Genomic DNA, 18834 nt, shown 5'->3' with positions numbered 1-18834 from the left:
TTAATTGATTGATTAAAAATGGCTGTTTAAATGTAAGGTGCACTCACTTTTGTCTGATACTGATTATTGAACACAGTGTTTCTTTTAAGAGAGGACAGACAGGCGTATTCATGTTTTCACCTGTCAGAGCTTCTTCAAGAACACTTTTGTTGTTAATAAAGATCGATTTTATTCAAGGTACAAACTATACAAAACTGTAATTCCCTCTGCACTCCATTCACAATACACAATGCAAAAAAAAACTTTCACAAAAAATTCATTATTGCACACCTGGCCTTCTGCGATGAACAAAAACAAGGCACACTACTAGTTTAACATTGGACTTTTTGGCAATCAGACAATGCATTATTTTAATGAACATTCTGCAATCAGCGCTACAACCGCATAACAAAAGGTCACACAAAGGAAGGAGACTTATCATCAGTGGGTAACAATAAGACTATAAAGATCACAACTAGTGGACATGTGGAGATGTTTAGTGCTTTGCAGCTGAACCATAAAAATAACATCAATCTCTTCTGTGTTTTTGCTGAAAGTTGTGCCCTCGTGTTTACTCCCTGGCCACAACTTAGACTAGCACAGTGTATGATTAAATCACACAAAGCCATGTTAAAAAAATGCTGCCATACAATAACAACAATGCTACCTTTTCTCATGCACAAATGCAAACTCTGACCACACTAATAAACATATTTGAACACACTTCATACACTGTAAATGCTATAATCAATACCGCAATTCAATTAATTGCCACGTCTACTATAGTCGCCGAGTGTGTGGTCTACGCTCTACAGAACAAACAACATTACCATCAACAGCTGAAGGCAGTAGTTTTTTATTGAAATTATTTTTATTAACTCTGGAATATGACAGAAGCTGCCTTTTAAATATCATGAGCGGTGTGTTTGTCAGCTGTTGGTGATGGGTCAAAACTCTTGTCGTAATGTTTTTTACTATTAAAGTGGTGTTTAATGCTGACTGTGCAGTTTGTTATTTATCTCTATTACAACATTGGTTCTGTAGCTAAATAAAAGACCATGTGGTCAAAAAGAGCGCAAGAATTTCTTTCCCATTTTCAAATTACACATTATTATTAGACTTTTACGGAATTAACTTGTTATACATAATGAAGTTTCACATTTCAGAATTAACAATAGCCTCTCTTAATTTTAGGGGATACAGTTTAAGTAAATAAGCGTCCCATCTGGAATTACAGCATTTATAGTTATGTATATATTTTGTAGATACTGCAGTTCACCAGTAGGAAGAAGCAACTACACCCTATGTGTGTTCTTTAAAAATACTTTTCTCCTCAATTTGTGAGGATTTTTCTTTTCAGTGGCAATAATAATGTTTTAGGGGGGATGGAAAAAGACAAGAAAAATGGGTAACACTTTAGTATGGGGAAAATATTCACTAATAATTAGTTCCTTATTAAAGTAACAAAAACTTCATTTAGAGTTATTTGGACACTAGGGGAACATATAAGGGTTGGGGTTACTAATAAGCAATAATTCTGAGGTTATTGAGGGAAGACTCTTTGTTAGTGGCTTACTGGTTGTATAATAAGGCCATGAAGAATAAAGCATTAATAAGTACTTAATAATGACTAATTAAGAGCCAATATTGATTAACTAAATTTGGTAACACTTTGGTATAGGGAACATATTCACCATTAATTAGTTGCTTTTAAAGTAATTGTTAAGGCGTGGACTATGATCTGGTTTGTTTTCCCGAGGTGCAAAGCGATTGGAACGAACATGGCATGAAGGTAAGGACATCTTTTAATTATTAACTCTAAAAAGGTACCAACGAAAAGCTCTCACAGAGGAGGTCCAAAAAGTTGGCTATGAAAACCAAGACTTGCACTGAGGCAACTATGGCGTGAATTAAGAACATTTATTTGGACCGAGAAAAGAGTATGAAAAAGACAGCATGGTTCATCAGCATGGATTATGAGGGTGGTAGAGGGTGAGTAGAAGGTGATGTCGCCAGACTGATTGCCTGGCAACTATAGGCTTAAATGTTGTGGTGATTAACAGGTGCATGAGTCCAAATGAACCAGGTGCGTGACAAGACAGGTGAAAATTAATTGGTAGTCATGGTGACAAAACAAACAAGAGTGCGGAAAAACAGGAACTAATGGAGTCAAAAACAAAACAGAACATAACTAAACAGACATGATCACAAAGACATGACAGTTTACCATGAATTGATTAACGTGGACCCCGACTTAAACAAGTTGAAAAATGTATTCGGGTGTTACCATTTAGTGGTCAATTGCACGGAATATGTACTGAACTGTGCAATCTACTAATAAAGGTATCAATCAATCAATCAATCAAAACAGTAACAAAGACTTAATTTAGAGTTATTTGAACACTAGGGGAACATATAAGGGTTAGGGTTAGAGTTAGGGTTACCAATAAGCAATAATTCTGAGGTTATTAAGGGAAGACTCTTAGTTAATGGCTTACTGGTTGTATAGTAAGGCCATAAAGAATAAGACATTAATAAGTACTTAATAATGACTAATTAAGAGCCAATATGTTACTAATTTGCATGTTAATAAGGAACTAATTAATGGTGAATGTGTTCCCCATACTAAAGTGTTACCGAACAATGACAGTGCATCCGAAAGATGTTTGCTGCCTATTTTGTGTATAACAATGTGTATCTAACTGTATGCACTAAACAATGTCAACAAAGCATGAGAACCAATATTCTACAATGTTTTTATCAAGAAAGAATACCTCCAGAATACCAAAGGTCCACAGTCCGTTCACTCCTAGTGCTCACAGGAGGCAGATGAGACTCCTCCCCTCTTCTATTTCCTCCTGGACCTTATCGCTGGAGGTGGCGATCTCTGCCTGGGCGGACAAAACGGCGCACAGGAAGACGGCCAGGGTCCCCCCGATGGCGGCGTAAAAAGCCCAGCCCAGAGAGCACAGGGCCGGCATGAAGGGGGAGGCCTCGGGCCCGCAGTAGCTCATCACCTTCTCGGAACCCCATCCGGCAGGGTAGAGCATGAGACCCACCATGAGCAAGAGGCCTGGGGGGAGGACACACAAACAACAGACCCCACATCAGCTGTTGACTCGTTGTGGAATTACAGTATTTATCCTGACACACACACACACACACACACACACACACACACACACACACACACACACACACTAATAAGCCACTTCGACTTCCTATGCCATCGAGGATGTCATACAAAGTCAGACTTTGCTTTTCTGAATGGATGCAGTTCTCTATTAGATCCAGCAGGTGGCGATTGAGTGCTAAAAAGTGTGCTTTTACTTTACCAACTACATTCAAATTGAAGTTTTGGGAGGTTTTGGTGGAGCCCAGTATGAATCCTGCCAAGCAACAGGTTACATCATGTTGCTCTACAATTGTGTTAATTTTAAGTTTGTTAAACATTATTATAGTGTTTTTTTTTTCCAAAATCATTTTAGACACATTTTCTCAGTCAATTTTAGTATGATTACATTTCTTATTTGTTCTTATTTTTTTTTTTTTTTTAAATATAAGTAAAATATTTCATTCTACATTGATTTTTTGTTTCTGTATTAATGTATTCTATTATTTAAAAAAAAATTATATTAGTATTACACTGTAGTTACTTTTCCAAATTATTTTAAAAACATGTATTAAAATATATTTTACTACTATATTTATTATGTTGTGATGCTTTTTTTCACAAATGCTTTAAACAAATTAATATTAAACATATAGTATATTTCTTATATCCTTGAACTTACTGTTATTTTAATAATCGAATTACTTTTATAATTTCAGTTTCCATCCAGCCATCCATCTTCTTCCACTTATCCGAGGTCGGGTCGCGGAGGCAGCAGCCTAAGCAGAGAAGCCAAGACTTTCTTCTCCTCAGCCACTTCGTCCAACTATTCCCGGGGGCGTTCCCAGGCCAGCTGGGAGACATAGTCTGTCCACCGTGTCCTGGGTCTTCCGCGTGGAATCCTACCTATAGGACACGCCCGAAACACCTCTCTAGGGAAGTGTTCAGGGGGCATTAACCCCAGATGGCTGAACCAATTCAGCTGGGTCTTCTCGATGTGGAGAAGCTACAGCTTTACTTTGAGCCCCTCCCGAATGACGGAGCTTCTCACCCTATCTCTAAGGGAGATCCCCGCCACCCGACGGCGGAAACTCATTTTGGGTGCTTGTACTTGTGAGCGTGTCCTTTCCGTCATAACCCAAAGCTCAGGTGGGGAGAGAGACATCGATCGACCAGTAAATTGAGAGCTTTGCCTTTCGGTTTAGCTCCTTCTTCACCATAACGAACTGATACATAGTCTCCATTACTGCAGACGCTGTACCAATCCGCTTGTCGATCTCACGATTCACTCTCGATTCATGCCCTCACTCGTGAACAAGACCCAGAGGAACTCGAACTCTTCCACTTGGGGAAAAGTCTCCACCCCAACTCCACCCTTTTTCTGGGCGAGAAACCTGTACTCGGACTTGGAAGTGCTGATCTTCATTCGAGTCGCTTCACACTCAGCTGTGAACCAACCAGTGAGAGCTGAACATTCTGGTCAGATGAAGCCAGGAGGACCACATCATCTGCAAAAAAAAAGGGGCCTAATCCTGCAGCCGCCAAATCGGATCCCCTTAACATCCTGACTGTGCCTAGAAATTCTGTCCATAAAAGATGGAAACAGAATCGGTAAAAAAAAGGGCAGCCATGGTGGAGTCCAACCCTCACTGGAAATGGTTCGGACTTACTGCTGGCAATGCAAACCAAGCTCTGACTCTTATCATACAAGAGGCAGACCAGCACAATCAGGCGTTCCGATATCCCATACTCACTGAGCACTCTCCACAGGACTTCCTGAGGGACATGGTCGAATGCCTTCTCCAAGTCCACAAAACACATGTAGGATCCTGCCAAGAGTATTTAGTTGGTCCACAGTTCCACGACTAAGACGAAAACCACACTGCTCCTCCTGAATCCAAGGCTCGACTATCCAACTAGAGTCCTCTCCAGTACACCTGAATAGACCTTACTGGGAAGGCTGAGGAGTGTGATCCCACGATAGTTGGAAGACACCCTCGTTCCCCCTTCTTTAAGAGAGGTGATTCCAGAAGCACCGCCACCGATGGCCAGGCAATGCTGCAGAGTCTTGTCAACCAAGACATTCCCACAGCATCCAGAGCCTTAAGAAACTCCAAGCTGATCTCATCCACCTCTGGGTCCCTGCCACCGAGTAGCTTCTTAAGTACCTCGACAACCTCGGCCCCAGAAATAAGAGAGCCCACCATGGAGTCCCCAGGCACTGTTTCCTCACTGAAAGACGTGTAAGTGGGATTTAGGAGGTCTTCAAAGTATTCCTTCCACTGATCCACAACAGCCCCAGTCAACGTCAATAGCACACTGTCCCCACTGTACATAGTGTTGGCAGTGCACTGTTACCACCTCCTGAGGCGGCAGGTGGTCCAGAATAGCTTCAAAGCCGTCCGGAAGTCATTCTCTATGGCTTCTCCAAACTCCTCCCATGTTTAAGTTTTTGTCCCTGCAACTGTCAAAGCCGCACACCCCTTAGCCTGTCGGTACCTGTCCGCTGCCGACGGAGTCCCATGAGCCAAGGCACCGACCACCTTGCGGCCACAGCTGCGATTGGCTGCCTCAACAACAGAGGCACGGAACATGGTACACTTATACTCAATACCCAGTTCCCCCCTCGTAACAGGTGGTGATCGGTTGAAAGCTCTGCCCCTCTCTTCACCCGTGTGTTCAAAACGTGAGACTGCAAATTCGATGACACAACCACAAAGTCGATCGAACTGCGGCCTCGGGTGTCCTGGTACCTGGTGCACATACGGAAACCCTTATGTTCTAACATAGTGTTTGTTATGGAGAGTCTGTGACGAGCACAGAAGTCAAATAACAAAACACCACTTTGGTTCAGATCAGGGCAGCCATTTCTCCCAATCACACCTCTGCAGGTCTCACTGTCGTTGCCAAAATGAGTGTTGAAGTCCCCCAAAAGAACAAGGGATTTACCAGAGGCAGCAATCTCCAGTGGCCTAGTGGTTAGAGTGTCCGCCCTGAGATCGGTAGGTTGGGAGTTCAAGCCCCAGCCGAGTCATACCAAAGACTATGAAAAAATGGGACCCATTGCCTCCCTGATTGGCACTCAGCATCAAGGGTTGGAATTGTGGGTTAAATCACTATAAATGATTCCTGGGTGCGGCACCGCTGCTGCCCACTGCTCCCCTCACTTCCCAGGGGGTGATCAAGGGAATGGGTCAAATGCAGAGGACAAATTTTACCACACCTTGTGTGTGTGTGACAATCTTTTGTACTTTTAACTTTATTCCCTTGAGGGACTCCAAACATTTTGGGTACGCTGAACTGCTGTTTGGTACGTAAGCACAAACAACGGTCAGGACCTGTCCTCCCAACCAGAGGCGGAGGAAAACTACCCTTTTGTCTACCGGGTTGAACTCTAAAATAAAGGCTCTGAGCCATAGGGCAACACCTATTTCCACCCCTGCCCGTCGCCTCTCACTACTGGCAACGCCAGGGTGGAAGAGAGTCCAGCCCGTATCGAGAGGACTGGTTGCAGAGCCCTTTTTGTGCGTCAAAGTGAAACCGACTAGATCCTGCCGGAACTTCTCTACCTGGCGCACTAGCTCAGGCTCCTTTCCCCCCAGCGAGGTGACGTTCCTCGTCCCAGGAGCTGGCTTCTGTAGCCGAGGATTAGACTTCCATGGGCCCTGCCTTTGGCTGCTGCCCAGCTTACATAGAACCCGACTTCCATGCAATGGGATCACCCCCCTTAGGAGGGGGTACCCACGTTGCCGCTTCAGGCTGTGTCCGGCCGGGCCCCATGGGGACAGGCTCGGCCACCAGGCGCTCGCCATCGAGCCCCACCTCCGGTCCTGGCTCCAGAGGGGGGACCCGGTGACCCTCGTCTGGGTGACAGAAACCTTGGTCCTCGATTTTTTTGTATTCATAAAAGTCTTTGAGCTGTTCTTTGTCTGGTCCCTCACCTTGGACCTGTTTGTCGTGGGAAACCCTACCAGGGGCATACAAGCCTTGGACAACATAGCTCCTATGTTTGTTAATTGTATTATTATTTTGAAATTAAATCATTTTAAAAATGTGATTAAAAACGTGTTATATGTATATCAGATGACTAACATTATCTTATATATGGATGTTTTATAACAAAAACAACACATTGACGTTGCATGTCCATCGAGACGAATTGCTCACCGGCGATCGCCTGCATCACGCCGCATATGTTGAAAATGCTTTTCCTTAAGATGCTCTGGAAGCAAAGACTGAAGATGGAGATGCAGGCCACCACTCCGAGCACTAGCGTCCCGCCGGCCAGAAACAACATGGCCGCCTGCCAGAAGCCACTGGCCACCTCTAAGAAAGATCCGGCGTAGGGTCCGCAGCTAACAGCTCCGCCCCGGGTGGCCAGGCGAATGCAGCGGCTGTAGAGGCCGAGGGAGGGCCGGTACTCCCCAGAGTCCATCCCCGCGTGGCTCACGCTGGAATTCGAGCGCGGGGATCCCAGCAACCAGTCGGGGCTCATGAAGGCAACGAGCTCAGCGAAGGCCACGAGGATGCTGAGCAGGGTCCACAGCATGGAGCGGCAAGTTACAATGACTTGACACATTCTCTCACACACGCCTTTCTTCTTTGGTCTTTTAGCTGACGTCCACTTGTGATGCTCCCTAGCATCCACCAAAGCAACTTCCCTCCTCCATGGTGCATTCAGGAACACCTACAAAGAAGCAGAGAGGGCAACAGAAGATGTAAACAAGCATTTTCCCGACCACAGTGAATCATCACTGGTGTTTAAAAGCGGTGACATTTTCATCCGAGCGCCATATGGACCACGACGTTCCCACAAACTCCGCTCCCGGCCAGCTGTGAGACGAACTTGCAGATGTCTGCTGACTTGATGAATCACACACACAAAAAAACGAGCGCCATCCTGCCGTGGTATGACTCACGCACACTCCATAATGTGGATAGTGTGGTGGGAAAGTAACAGCCCCCAGCATTCCACACCGTGTGACATCAGTCACAAGTGGCAAGTTGACACATGATATCCACTGCAGCGTCATCATCATATTCATGAGCGTTTCATCTACGAGTCCAGGGGGCGTTTATTATTAGTGTCATGGTCGGGCCTTTTGACAAAGGGCCTCATTTCATCTGTTCAACTGCAATTAATTACTAATACTCAACAGTACTTAAGTGTCCAAATCACTGTCATTATTGGGATTCATTGGTCATGGTTAAAAATGTTAAAATCTAAAATGGACATAATATACCAAGTGGGATGTCTCTTTGTAGGAGTGCAACTCTTACAAATTTGTTATGGATACACCTTTTGGGGATGCCCCGCTCCTGTATCATTAAGATTAAAGCATAATTTACTTAAATGTTGAGAAATAAAAGAGTAGAAAAAAAGAAAGTCAAAGCAGAAAAATAAATCGAAACAAATGCTACAGTGCTGCAAAATTATGAAAATAAATAAATACAATAAATATACAAATATAAATTAACATCCATCCATCCATCCCTCTTCTTCGGCTTATCCGAGGTCGGGTCATGGGGACAGCAGCCTAAGTAGGGAAGCCCAGACTTTCCCCTCCCCAACCACTTCGTCCAGTTCCTCCCCGGGGATCCCGAGGTGTTCCCAGGCCAGTCGGGAGACATAGTTTTCCAACGTGTCATGGGTCTTCCCTTTGGCCTCCTACCGGTCGGACGTGCACTAAACACCTCCCTAGGGAGGCGTTCGGATGGCATCCTGACCAGATGCCCGAACCACCTCATCTGGCTCCTCTCGATGTGGAGGAGCAGCGGCTTTACTTTGAGTTCCTCACCCTATCTCTAAGGGAGAGCCCCGCCACCAGGCGGAGGAAGCAAATTTCGGCCGCTTGTACCCGTGATCTTGTCCCTTTCGTCATAACCCAAAGCTCATGACCATAGGTGAGGATGGGAACGTATATCAACCGGTAAATTGAGAGCTTTGCCTTCCAGCTCAGCTCCTTCTTCACCACAACGGATCGATACAGCGTCTGCATTAGACGCCGCACCGATCCCCCTGTCAACCTCACGATCCACTCTTCCCCCACTCGTGAACAAGACTCCGAGGTACTTGAACTCCTCCACTTGGGGCAAGATCTCCTCCCCAACCCGGAGATGGCACTCCACCCTTTTCCGGGCGAGAACCATGGACTCGGACTTGGAGGTGCTAATTCTCATCCTAGTCGCTTCACACTCGGCATATAAGTTAACAAAGCAACGATTTACCCTTAATTAAGGAAAAATGTCAGGAATAATTTTTTTTTAAAAGCAGCATTATTTACTTAGAAATTAACAAAAGCATTTGACACAATCCATCATAATATATTGACCAACAAAGTAGAACAGTACGGAAACAGAGCGTTGGTCTTGAAAGGGGCAAGAAGCTACTTAACCAACAGGAAGCAATACATGAAGCTATGAGAACACACTTCTACAGACCTGAAAATATATTGTGGCATACCTCAGGGATCTATACTAGCACCAAAATTGTTCAATCGATATATAAACGACATTTGTAAAGTTACAAAGGACTAAAAGTTAGTATTATTTGCAGATGATACAACTGTTATGTTCAGGGCAGAAGACACAGAAGAAATTAACACAATAAAAAGAATGTTTGACAAAAACAGACTATCCTTGAATCTCAGCAAAACTAAAATAATGCTATTGGCTAACAGTAGAGGGGAGAGTCAAAAACACATACAAATAGACAGAGTAGATATTGAAATGGTACAATAAAACACATTTTTGGGTGTAATAATAGATGATAAAATGAACAGTAAACCTAATGTAAAAATATACACCATAAAGTAGCAAGAAACATAATGAATAAAGCAAAATATGTTCTGGAACAAAAATTACTTCATATTCTCTACTGCTTGCTCGTGTTACCATATCTGAGTTATTGTGTAGAAATAACTACAAATAAGCGCTTCATTCACTAACGTTGTTCAAAAAAATTACAATAATGCACAATGTTGGCTATAGAGAACATACAAACCCTTAATGTATTGAATCAAAATATTGAAATTCAAGGACTTTACATTTGCAGACAGCTAAAATTATGTATAAAGCAAACTATAACCTGCTATCCAAGAATGTACAACGGTTCCTCTCAACAAAAGAGGAGAAATATAACCTTAGAGGAAAATCTCATTTAAAACATTTGTGTGCACATACAACACTTAAAACCTTCAGCATGTCCGTATGTGGAATTAAATTATGGATTGGATTAAGCAAAAAAATCAAACGAAGCACCAATATGATTCAGTTTAAGAGAGTGTTCACAAAGTACAAAGAAGATTTTGAACATTTAAAAAATAAATAAATGAGAATAATAATTTATGTATTTTTTTTTTTGCTTACCGGTATTTGCTCATGGTATATTTATGTATGTATTATTAATTATTCATTGTTCTGCTACAAACAGAGAACAAGGATATTGGATAAAACTGCTATGATATGAAATGCGGGAGAATTAAATAAGCTCTGCTTCTTCCTACTCCTTTTCGGACGTGCTGTAATCTGCTGTTCCACTAATAGGGAACGTGAGCTGTGATTAGACCGTCGTGATGGTGGTGAGACAGGTTAGTTTGACCCCTACAGTAGATGTGTTGTTGCAATGTTAAGTTAAAAGTGAACGTTTTATTGTTACGATAGTACTCACTTAAACTATTCCTTTCAGCGTGCAATAACATTTAAGCATTTATTGGTTTCATGTGCATGTGCAGCTGCAGGAAGGTGCATGATTTCCAGTAGGGAGAACGACCAGAAGACCGGCTGAGTCTGCAATTAGGGCTGTCACGACTACCGTTATGATTAATCGCAATTAAATTCCCAACTCTTCGTATTACCGTTTCACATTTTAGTTATCTTATAACAATAGGCTTTAATCACTAGTTGAAACGCTAACATGAATACAAGCTATATAACATCTTTCCCCATTACAAACAACACCCGTTTTTCCTGTAAAACTAGACTCGAAAACCTGTAAAGATACTGTAAACATTTTTAAAAACTCAAACAATAATATAACAATACATAATTTTTCCTCTGCCAAGGAAAGTATATTGTGTTTCTTATATAAAGTATTTATTATATTTGTTGGTTTGATAAAACTTGGTTAAAAGATGTCAGTGCGTGTATAAGTACATTATTGAAAAATACTGTGATAATAATATTAAAACGGGATCATTTCGGTCAAACGACCTTTGATATGAAATTGCAATATCGTTACATCCCTAGTCTGATCTGAGAACTTGTTTTCCTGCCAATTGCTTGAGCCAGTGTTGAATCTGCAACATGCAACAAGAGTCTAACGAAATATGGTATGGTTTGAGTTTACATGAATCAGTAAGAGTACCGACGGAATTCGCTTGTTACCCATACTGTATAAAAGCAAATTCGGTACCCATCCCTAATGATCATACATGGACTTAATAAAGTTATGACATGACAAATTCCCGAAACTCTTGCGACCATTCACAAGATATAGGATACGGACCCTTGAAAAAATAAAGTTTAGAGAAAAAAGAGACCTAACTTTTACACACAAGACGCGCAGACAGAGTCTAGCTTGTTGTGACTCACTAGTTAGAAACACAGCAAGTTAACAAAAATTAAGGAGAAAAATATGATTGCAAAGCCAAATGTACGGTGTGGTAATATGTCGGCTTCAATAGCGCAAGAAGAGCCATTTAACTGGGGGAACTGCTGCTCACCTCTCCCCTCACCTCCCAGGAGGTGAACATGGGGATGGGTCAAATGCAGAGGATAATTTCACCACACCTACAGTGAGTGTGACTATCGTTGGGACTTTAACGTTAACTTTAACAACGAACTAGTATGCCAACTTTGTTGTGAATCACCAAACCCTGTTTTTCAAACTGGGAAAAACTGCACTTTAAGATGTTTGACATTTATTAAACTACAAATTTTGCTCAGGGACATTGAGAGTCCATGTTATTTGTGTTTGTTTGTTTACCTATTTAGGATAATTCATAATTGATGACCTTTCAATAGTAGTAATAGTACTAGTAGTAGCTTATACCGTATTTTTCGGATTATAAATCACAGTTTTTTTCATAGTTTGGCCAGGGGTGCGACATATACTCCGGAGCGATTTGTTTGGGAAATTATAAACATATTACCGTAAAATATTAAATAATATTATTTATCTCATTCTCGGAAGAGACGAAGAAAATGCCTGCAATCGTCACACACACGTCAGTAATCGTCACACACACATCAACCAATAAGAATTCAGCGGGGAAGGGTCATGGCAGAAATGCATTGAGGGTCATGGGATGCTAACTGCTATATGCTACATGCTACTGCCGTAGCTATTAAAATGGATCATTTCAACGTTGGCGGTAACTTATAAAAACTGAGATGGGCTGAAAAAAAATGGCACCCAAAAAGAAATCATGTACTGCAGATTACAAGCTGGACGCAGTGAAATATGCAGCAGAAAACGACAAGAGGAAGCGGCGCATACCTTTGGAGTTGGCAGAGTTGTTTAGAAGCGACATCAAGGAAGAAGATTTCATGGGATTTATCGATTAGGAGTGACAGATTGTTTGGTAAACGTATAGCATGTTCTATATGTTATAGTTATTTGAATGACTCTTACCATAATATGTTACATTAACATACCAGGCACGTTCTCTGTTGGTTATTTATGCGTCATATAACGTACACTTATTCAGCCCGTTGTTCACTCTTCTTTATTTATTTTAAACTGCCTTTCAAATGTCTATTCTTGGTGTTGTATTTTATCAAATAAATTTCCCCCAAAAATGCGACTTATATATGTTTTTTCCCTTCTTTATTATGCATTTTCGGCCGGTGCGACGTATACTCCGGAGTGATTTATAATCCGAAAAATACGGTATATAAAATTAGTGCTCAATTTGGTCTCAAAATAATGCGGACAATAATATTTTTTAATCTGCAATAATTTGTGGAACATCTATAATGAGCCCAGGCCTATCTCTTACAATTTTAACTAAAGTGTAATTCTGGACCGGAATTTTTTTCTTTTTGGTTCGGCAAATATAAGCAGTCGTAATGATTGGCCATGATAACAGTTTTAAGAGTCTGACATTACAACATGCCTACCAGCCTCTACTCAGGATGGTGTTAGGTTAAAGCGTGCAGCATCCTTATCCTTGGGCAGCCAACACTGATCTTTGTCCTTTTCTGATACCATCACAAACCCCTCAAGGTAAAACATATTTTCCATTCACAGCCACAACACACTTCATGAGAGGTGGACCAGGGTGGAATGCAGTTCTGATAACAAAATTGCAGGCATAACATCATGGGAGTAAGTATGACCAACAATGATATACTGTATGCTTTAAGAAAAAAACATCACAATACTACCGTGGTGGAAAAGCACTGATTGAAAAAAAAATTACCCAAAAAGAGAGGCCCAAATAGGATAATGTACTAATTTGACTTTACACCTTTGCTATCTTGCATCAACCTTTCTGAACAGACGACCTTATTGGTTTAAATAATAATCTCTAAAAGTTGGAAGAAAAGCAGATCCCTGACAAGAAACGAGTCTTGACTTAATCTTAGTGTTTGACCTAAATAATAATGTAACGCATAATCACTGAACTCAAAGAGGATTTGGCTTCAAGAAAAAATCCAATGACAGTTTAAAGATGATTTTTTTCAAAACCAGGCTTGGGTCTACACTATTAAAATGCACTAATTTGACCTCAGAAGTCTAGGATAGGTACCTTTTTTAATCGATTTAGTTACAATTGTCGGTACTTTTAAGTACATGTTAATTGTTTAGTAACAACATCCACTCTTTTTATTTAACATTGGATTTTGATAACAAAGCCATCCAGTGTTTATATCTTGTTTCTTCTGAGTGTCATTTGCAAGTATTATATGGTATACTTTGCATGCAGTTACAATTCTAAGACGTTAGAGAGCAGTAGTGTATATGCTATGATGTGTTGCCTAGCCAGGAAGTAGGTTTTGCCGTGAATGTGCCAGTCTAGTTCTGTTGCGCCCTACAAAGTACTTATACTGTGAGCTTTGTATTTATTACACACTTGCTGTTTGTTTGTAACATGCATCTATAGTTGTAGTTTTCATTAAAACATTTGAAAGTGTTAAAATCACCATGTAGAATTGCTAAATCTAATCAGTAGCATGTCTAAGGAAAAGCCAATGTAAATTAACTTCGAGCTAGCATGTTTTGGAAAAGTGACGCCATACTTTACGTTTCAGCATCTTGTATCAGGCGAATTTGGCTGCCTCCTCGAAAGAAGCTACCAGTAGTGTCTGCATGCTTACTGCCCGTTAATATAAATTGTGCACTTTCTCACGCTGTAATTGTCTATATGCTTGCTGGTCAGAAAAGACAATGAAATAAACATAATTTCAAATCACTACTTACTTGTACAAGAGGCAGCTGCTCTTCGTTGGGAGGCAAATATTTGCATTTGGGCGCATTGGGAGCAGACACCGACAGGATGCAAACATGGACAGAACACCAGTGCATAGTCTGCAACTGGATGTGACGTCAGAGGTAATGTTAGATTTTACGTAAATCAATCAGTAGTAACTAGGAAATTTGGTACCATAGTCAATATTCAACCCTACATCTAAATTCAACTTTCCACTAGGCTGATATCGTCTAATGTTTTGTAACATGTAGCTAGAAATCTGACTTCTTACCTTAAATGCTGAAAAGTGGCTGAAAATGTGCCACAAACTGACTTGGACCTTACATACAGTGGGGCAAAAAAGTATTTAGTCCGCCACCGATTGTGCAAGTTCTCCCACTTAAAATGATGACACAGGTCTGTAATTTTCATCATAGGTACACTTCAACTGTGAGAGACAGAATGTGAAAAAAAAATCCAGGAATTCACATTGTAGGAATTTTAAAGAATTTATTTGTGAATTATGGTGGAAAATAAGTATTTGGTCAACCATTCAAAGCTCTCACTGATTGAAAGAGGTTTTGGCTCAAAATCTCACGATACATGGCCCCATTCATTCTTTCCTTAACACGGATCAATCGTGCTGTCCCCTTAGCAGAAAAACAGCCCCAAAGCATGATGTTTCCACCCCCATTCTTCACAGTAGGTATGGTGTTCTTGGGATGCAACTCAGTATTCTTCTTCCTCCAAACACGACGAGTTGAGTTTATACCAAAAAGTTCTATTTTGGTTTCATCTGACCACATGACATTCTCCCAATCCTCTGCTGTATCATCCATGTATCCATTTTGGTAACTACTGTGCAGCATGGGGGTGGAAACATCATGCTTTGGGGCTGTTTTTCTGCTAAGGGGACAGGACGATTGATCCGTGTTAAGGAAAGAATGAATGGGGCCATGTATCGTGAGATTTTGAGCCAAAACCTCCTTCCATCAGTGAGAGCTTTGAATGGTTGACCAAATACTTATTTTCCATCATAATTTACAAATAAATTCTTTAAAATTCCTACAATGTGAATTCCTGGATTTTTTTTTTCACATTCTGTCTCTCACAGTTGAAGTGTACCTATGATGAAAATTACAGACCTCTGTCATCAATTTAAGTGGGAGAACTTGCACAATCGGTGGCTGACTAAATACTTTCTTGCCCCACTGTATACAGGCCATAGGTCTAGACAAATGCTGAGATTATCTTTAGTGCTAAATTGTCAGGTAGCGCAGATGTTTGTTATTCTTCTTAGTCTCCTTCTCCTGCTTCCTTAGTAACCATTGTCACGGTGTGTGGTTTCACACAGCAAGTAGCAATCACATACAGGCCCAGTGGACGCCTTGGTGCATCCCGTCTAAACAGCAAGGTTTGCATACTTGCAGATTGACATAAAGACAAATACACTCGGCCATGCTACAGTACCTGTGCATGATTGCTTGCAAAGCAGTTCAAACCTACCATCAAAGTTTAGCTTCACTGCAGTCTCCCGCTTTTAAGTTAATCAAACACGGCTCTATATATCATACAAGCCACAAATGTTGAACTTTATATGAAGTGTAAGTTGACTGTTCCACTACAGCACAGCTGCGCAAAAGAGGGTAAACGTTTATCCAAACATGCAGCTCTGCTGTGTTGCGCTATTATTATTTCTGACAAACACACCACAAGGTGACACGCCTACTAAACCTCAAAGTTTGACATTGTAAATCAGACTGACCTAAAAGATGCCTCACACATTTCAAAACACTCTCTGTTACTTTAAACTTTTTAGCCGAATCACCATAAAGTTTGGTGCGCACTTTTAGGGACTGACATGCACATGTGTGTAACATAAGGGTGTAAAGGTACACAAAGATTTCGGTTTGGTAGGTACCTCGGTTTAGAGGTGACGGTTCCATTCAGGCCTTGCCTGTGTGTAACTTATTTGACTTGTTGAATGCGATGGTGACGCTTCAAATGGGTTAGCATGTGTTATGAGAGTAGCGTATGTGTGTGTGTGGCCCTTTAATATGTGAGGTGAGTGACGTCAGTGAGTGTGTGGGCGAGCGAGGTGAGGGAGCGTAGCGTGAGTGCGGGAGTGGCTGGTGTTTTGTTGGATTGGCTGTGTGCAATACCTCAATAAAGCCACGATTTGCAACTACCGTATCTCCTTGAATAGCCGCCAGGTATGTAATATGCGCCTGCCTTGAATTACTGGCGGGTCAAACTCGCTCCCCAAATTTATTAGCGCATGCTTACTTTAACTGCCGGGTCAAAGTCATGACGCTACAAGTGTCCCTTCCCCTGTCGTCATTTCTAAAATGGCGGAGGAGTTTTATTCTGCTTTTGATATGTGTAAACCAGGGGTCTTGTTCCACAACCATACAGATCACACTGATGGTTGTGATATAAAACAACTTGTCTTTAACACATTTCTGGAGAACATCGACTCTGTAACACATTATAAACGCAACATAAGAATTACCCACAATACCATGCATCCATGACTCTTAGCTGTATTATACAGTACCTCGCTAGCACCAACCCCCCCACCTCTCCGTGCGCCGGTTGAGGTGGGCGGGGTTGGGGGTACGTGTACAATATAGCCAAGAGTCATGGGTGCATTGGAATTCTGGGTAATTCTTATGTTGCGTTTATGTGTTACAGAGCCAATGTTCTCCAGAAATGTGTTTGGTGTGGGTTCACAGAGTGTGGCGCATATTAGTGGGAGTGTTAAAGACAAATTGTTTTATATCACAACCATTAGTGTAAAAGGTATGGCTGTTGACCAAGTATGCATTGCAATCTCATATGAGAAGCAGTGATATGCATGCGGCACGCAGATAGCATGGTGTAAAGGTGGGTGAAATGACATGTTGTAGAGCAGTGGTCCCCAACTACCGGTCCGCGGCCGCAGAAGAATATTTTATTTTTAAATTCTATATCTATATCAAACTTAATTTATTACTGCATGCCTTTGGTAAGCGCAGGGGTGAGAAAAGGTTTTAAAATTATTAGCGCCTGCTTACTTTTACCGCATGCCTTGAATAAGCAGAGGAGTGAGACGAGGTTTTAAATTAATTAGCGCCCAGGGGGCTATTTAAGGAAATACGGTAATCGCCGGACTCTTCATTTACCCTGGAGTCCAGAGCTGTGGAGACCCACTGCCAGTTAGAGTGTAGGGTGTTGCCCCCGAGAATACATCAGCCCTGGAGGAGTGTCTCCCCTGCGCTCCTTGACTGGGAGCCGGAAGCAGGAAAGGTGCAACACACGTTTGACGTGTTGTCAGAAGCAGGTGCTGAACAATATCGGCTAACCTCCGTCCTCAATTGTTGTATCGCGCAGCATAAGTGTTCCCAAACGGGAGATGTTAACAAGGCAGGAGGGTCTTCCAGTTCTGGCTTTTACATGTTGTCCTAGCCCGGTCGCTGCTAGCATGTGTACTCGTTCGGTACACCGCCGAACCGAACCGAAACCCCCGTACCAAAACGGTTCAAAACAAATACACGTACCGTTACACCCGTAGTGTAACATTCTAGAAAGATTGTTTGACATGCAAGACGTCTTTGCGGCGGGCGCTACCGGTGTTCTGAAAAAATGTGCTGATTCATAAAAAAATTTAATCAGTTGCGTAATCTGATAGTTACCAACATAAGTAATGGACAGATTTCAGTGAAATTGCCTGAAAAAGTGCACAATAGGTCCTGGAACATGTGTTTTTGTAGTTTTTTTTGTATTATTATTCATAGAATACTTGTTGCTAAAATTCATTCTATCACCATACAGTATAGACTAACAACCAGCCATGCACTTAGATGTCCTTAGGTTATTGACCACTAGCTGAATAATCATGAAACTTTGAGGGTATCTGTGTTACATGTATGTTCGCATGTCTTCCACAGGATTTAGAACATAAACCTGCGAGTCAAGGCTGAATTTGTCTGTTTACAAGATAATGCAGTACACTTGTATTGAGGCGTGAAATGTGTTTAAGCACAGTCAAAATGTTACACTGATGTGGGATAAAACTGACTTTTCATAACAGAAGCCATCAAAGCGCCGCATCGCATGTTTCTTTTGACAGATTTGTGTTACATATCTACCAGAACATTCTTTGGAGTCGTATTGTATTTTTATATCAGTGCTGAGTTTGCACCTTTAACGTCTAACATCTCGTCTGTGGTGCTGACTAAGGCTGATATTCGACTTTTGCATACCCTTTTGAGATGAAATCAGATCTACCTTACTGACCGCTAATGCCTGCTTTCCCACACAAGTCACAACTTGATACACAAAGCTCAC

General features: G+C 41.6%; 1 protein-coding gene across 3 annotated transcripts in view; it reads right to left on the bottom strand.

The window, feature by feature from the left end:
* Positions 1-144: 144 nt before the first annotated feature.
* Positions 145-18834, bottom strand: part of LOC133552520 (LHFPL tetraspan subfamily member 2a protein-like) — a 58047-nt gene continuing 39357 nt past the window's right edge. For 2 of the 3 annotated variants that reach the window (XM_061899757.1, XM_061899741.1), the window contains exons 2-3: positions 7259-7778; positions 145-3052 (exon numbers count right to left, since the gene is read on the bottom strand). In XM_061899757.1, the coding sequence (XP_061755741.1) occupies positions 2796-3052; positions 7259-7670 (669 nt within the window). In that variant the 5' untranslated portion in view covers positions 7671-7778 and the 3' untranslated portion in view covers positions 145-2795. Of the gene's footprint in view, positions 3053-7258; positions 7779-7891; positions 8031-18834 lie in introns of those variants that run through there. The other variant, XM_061899750.1, reaches the window with a different exon arrangement.

The sequence above is a fragment of the Nerophis ophidion genome, linkage group LG01 (assembly GCF_033978795.1).
Source record: "Nerophis ophidion isolate RoL-2023_Sa linkage group LG01, RoL_Noph_v1.0, whole genome shotgun sequence".
Taxonomy (NCBI): Eukaryota; Metazoa; Chordata; class Actinopteri; order Syngnathiformes; family Syngnathidae; genus Nerophis; species Nerophis ophidion.
The sequence above is the reverse complement of the archived record's forward strand: the minus strand, read 5'-3'. Positions and strand labels throughout refer to the sequence as shown.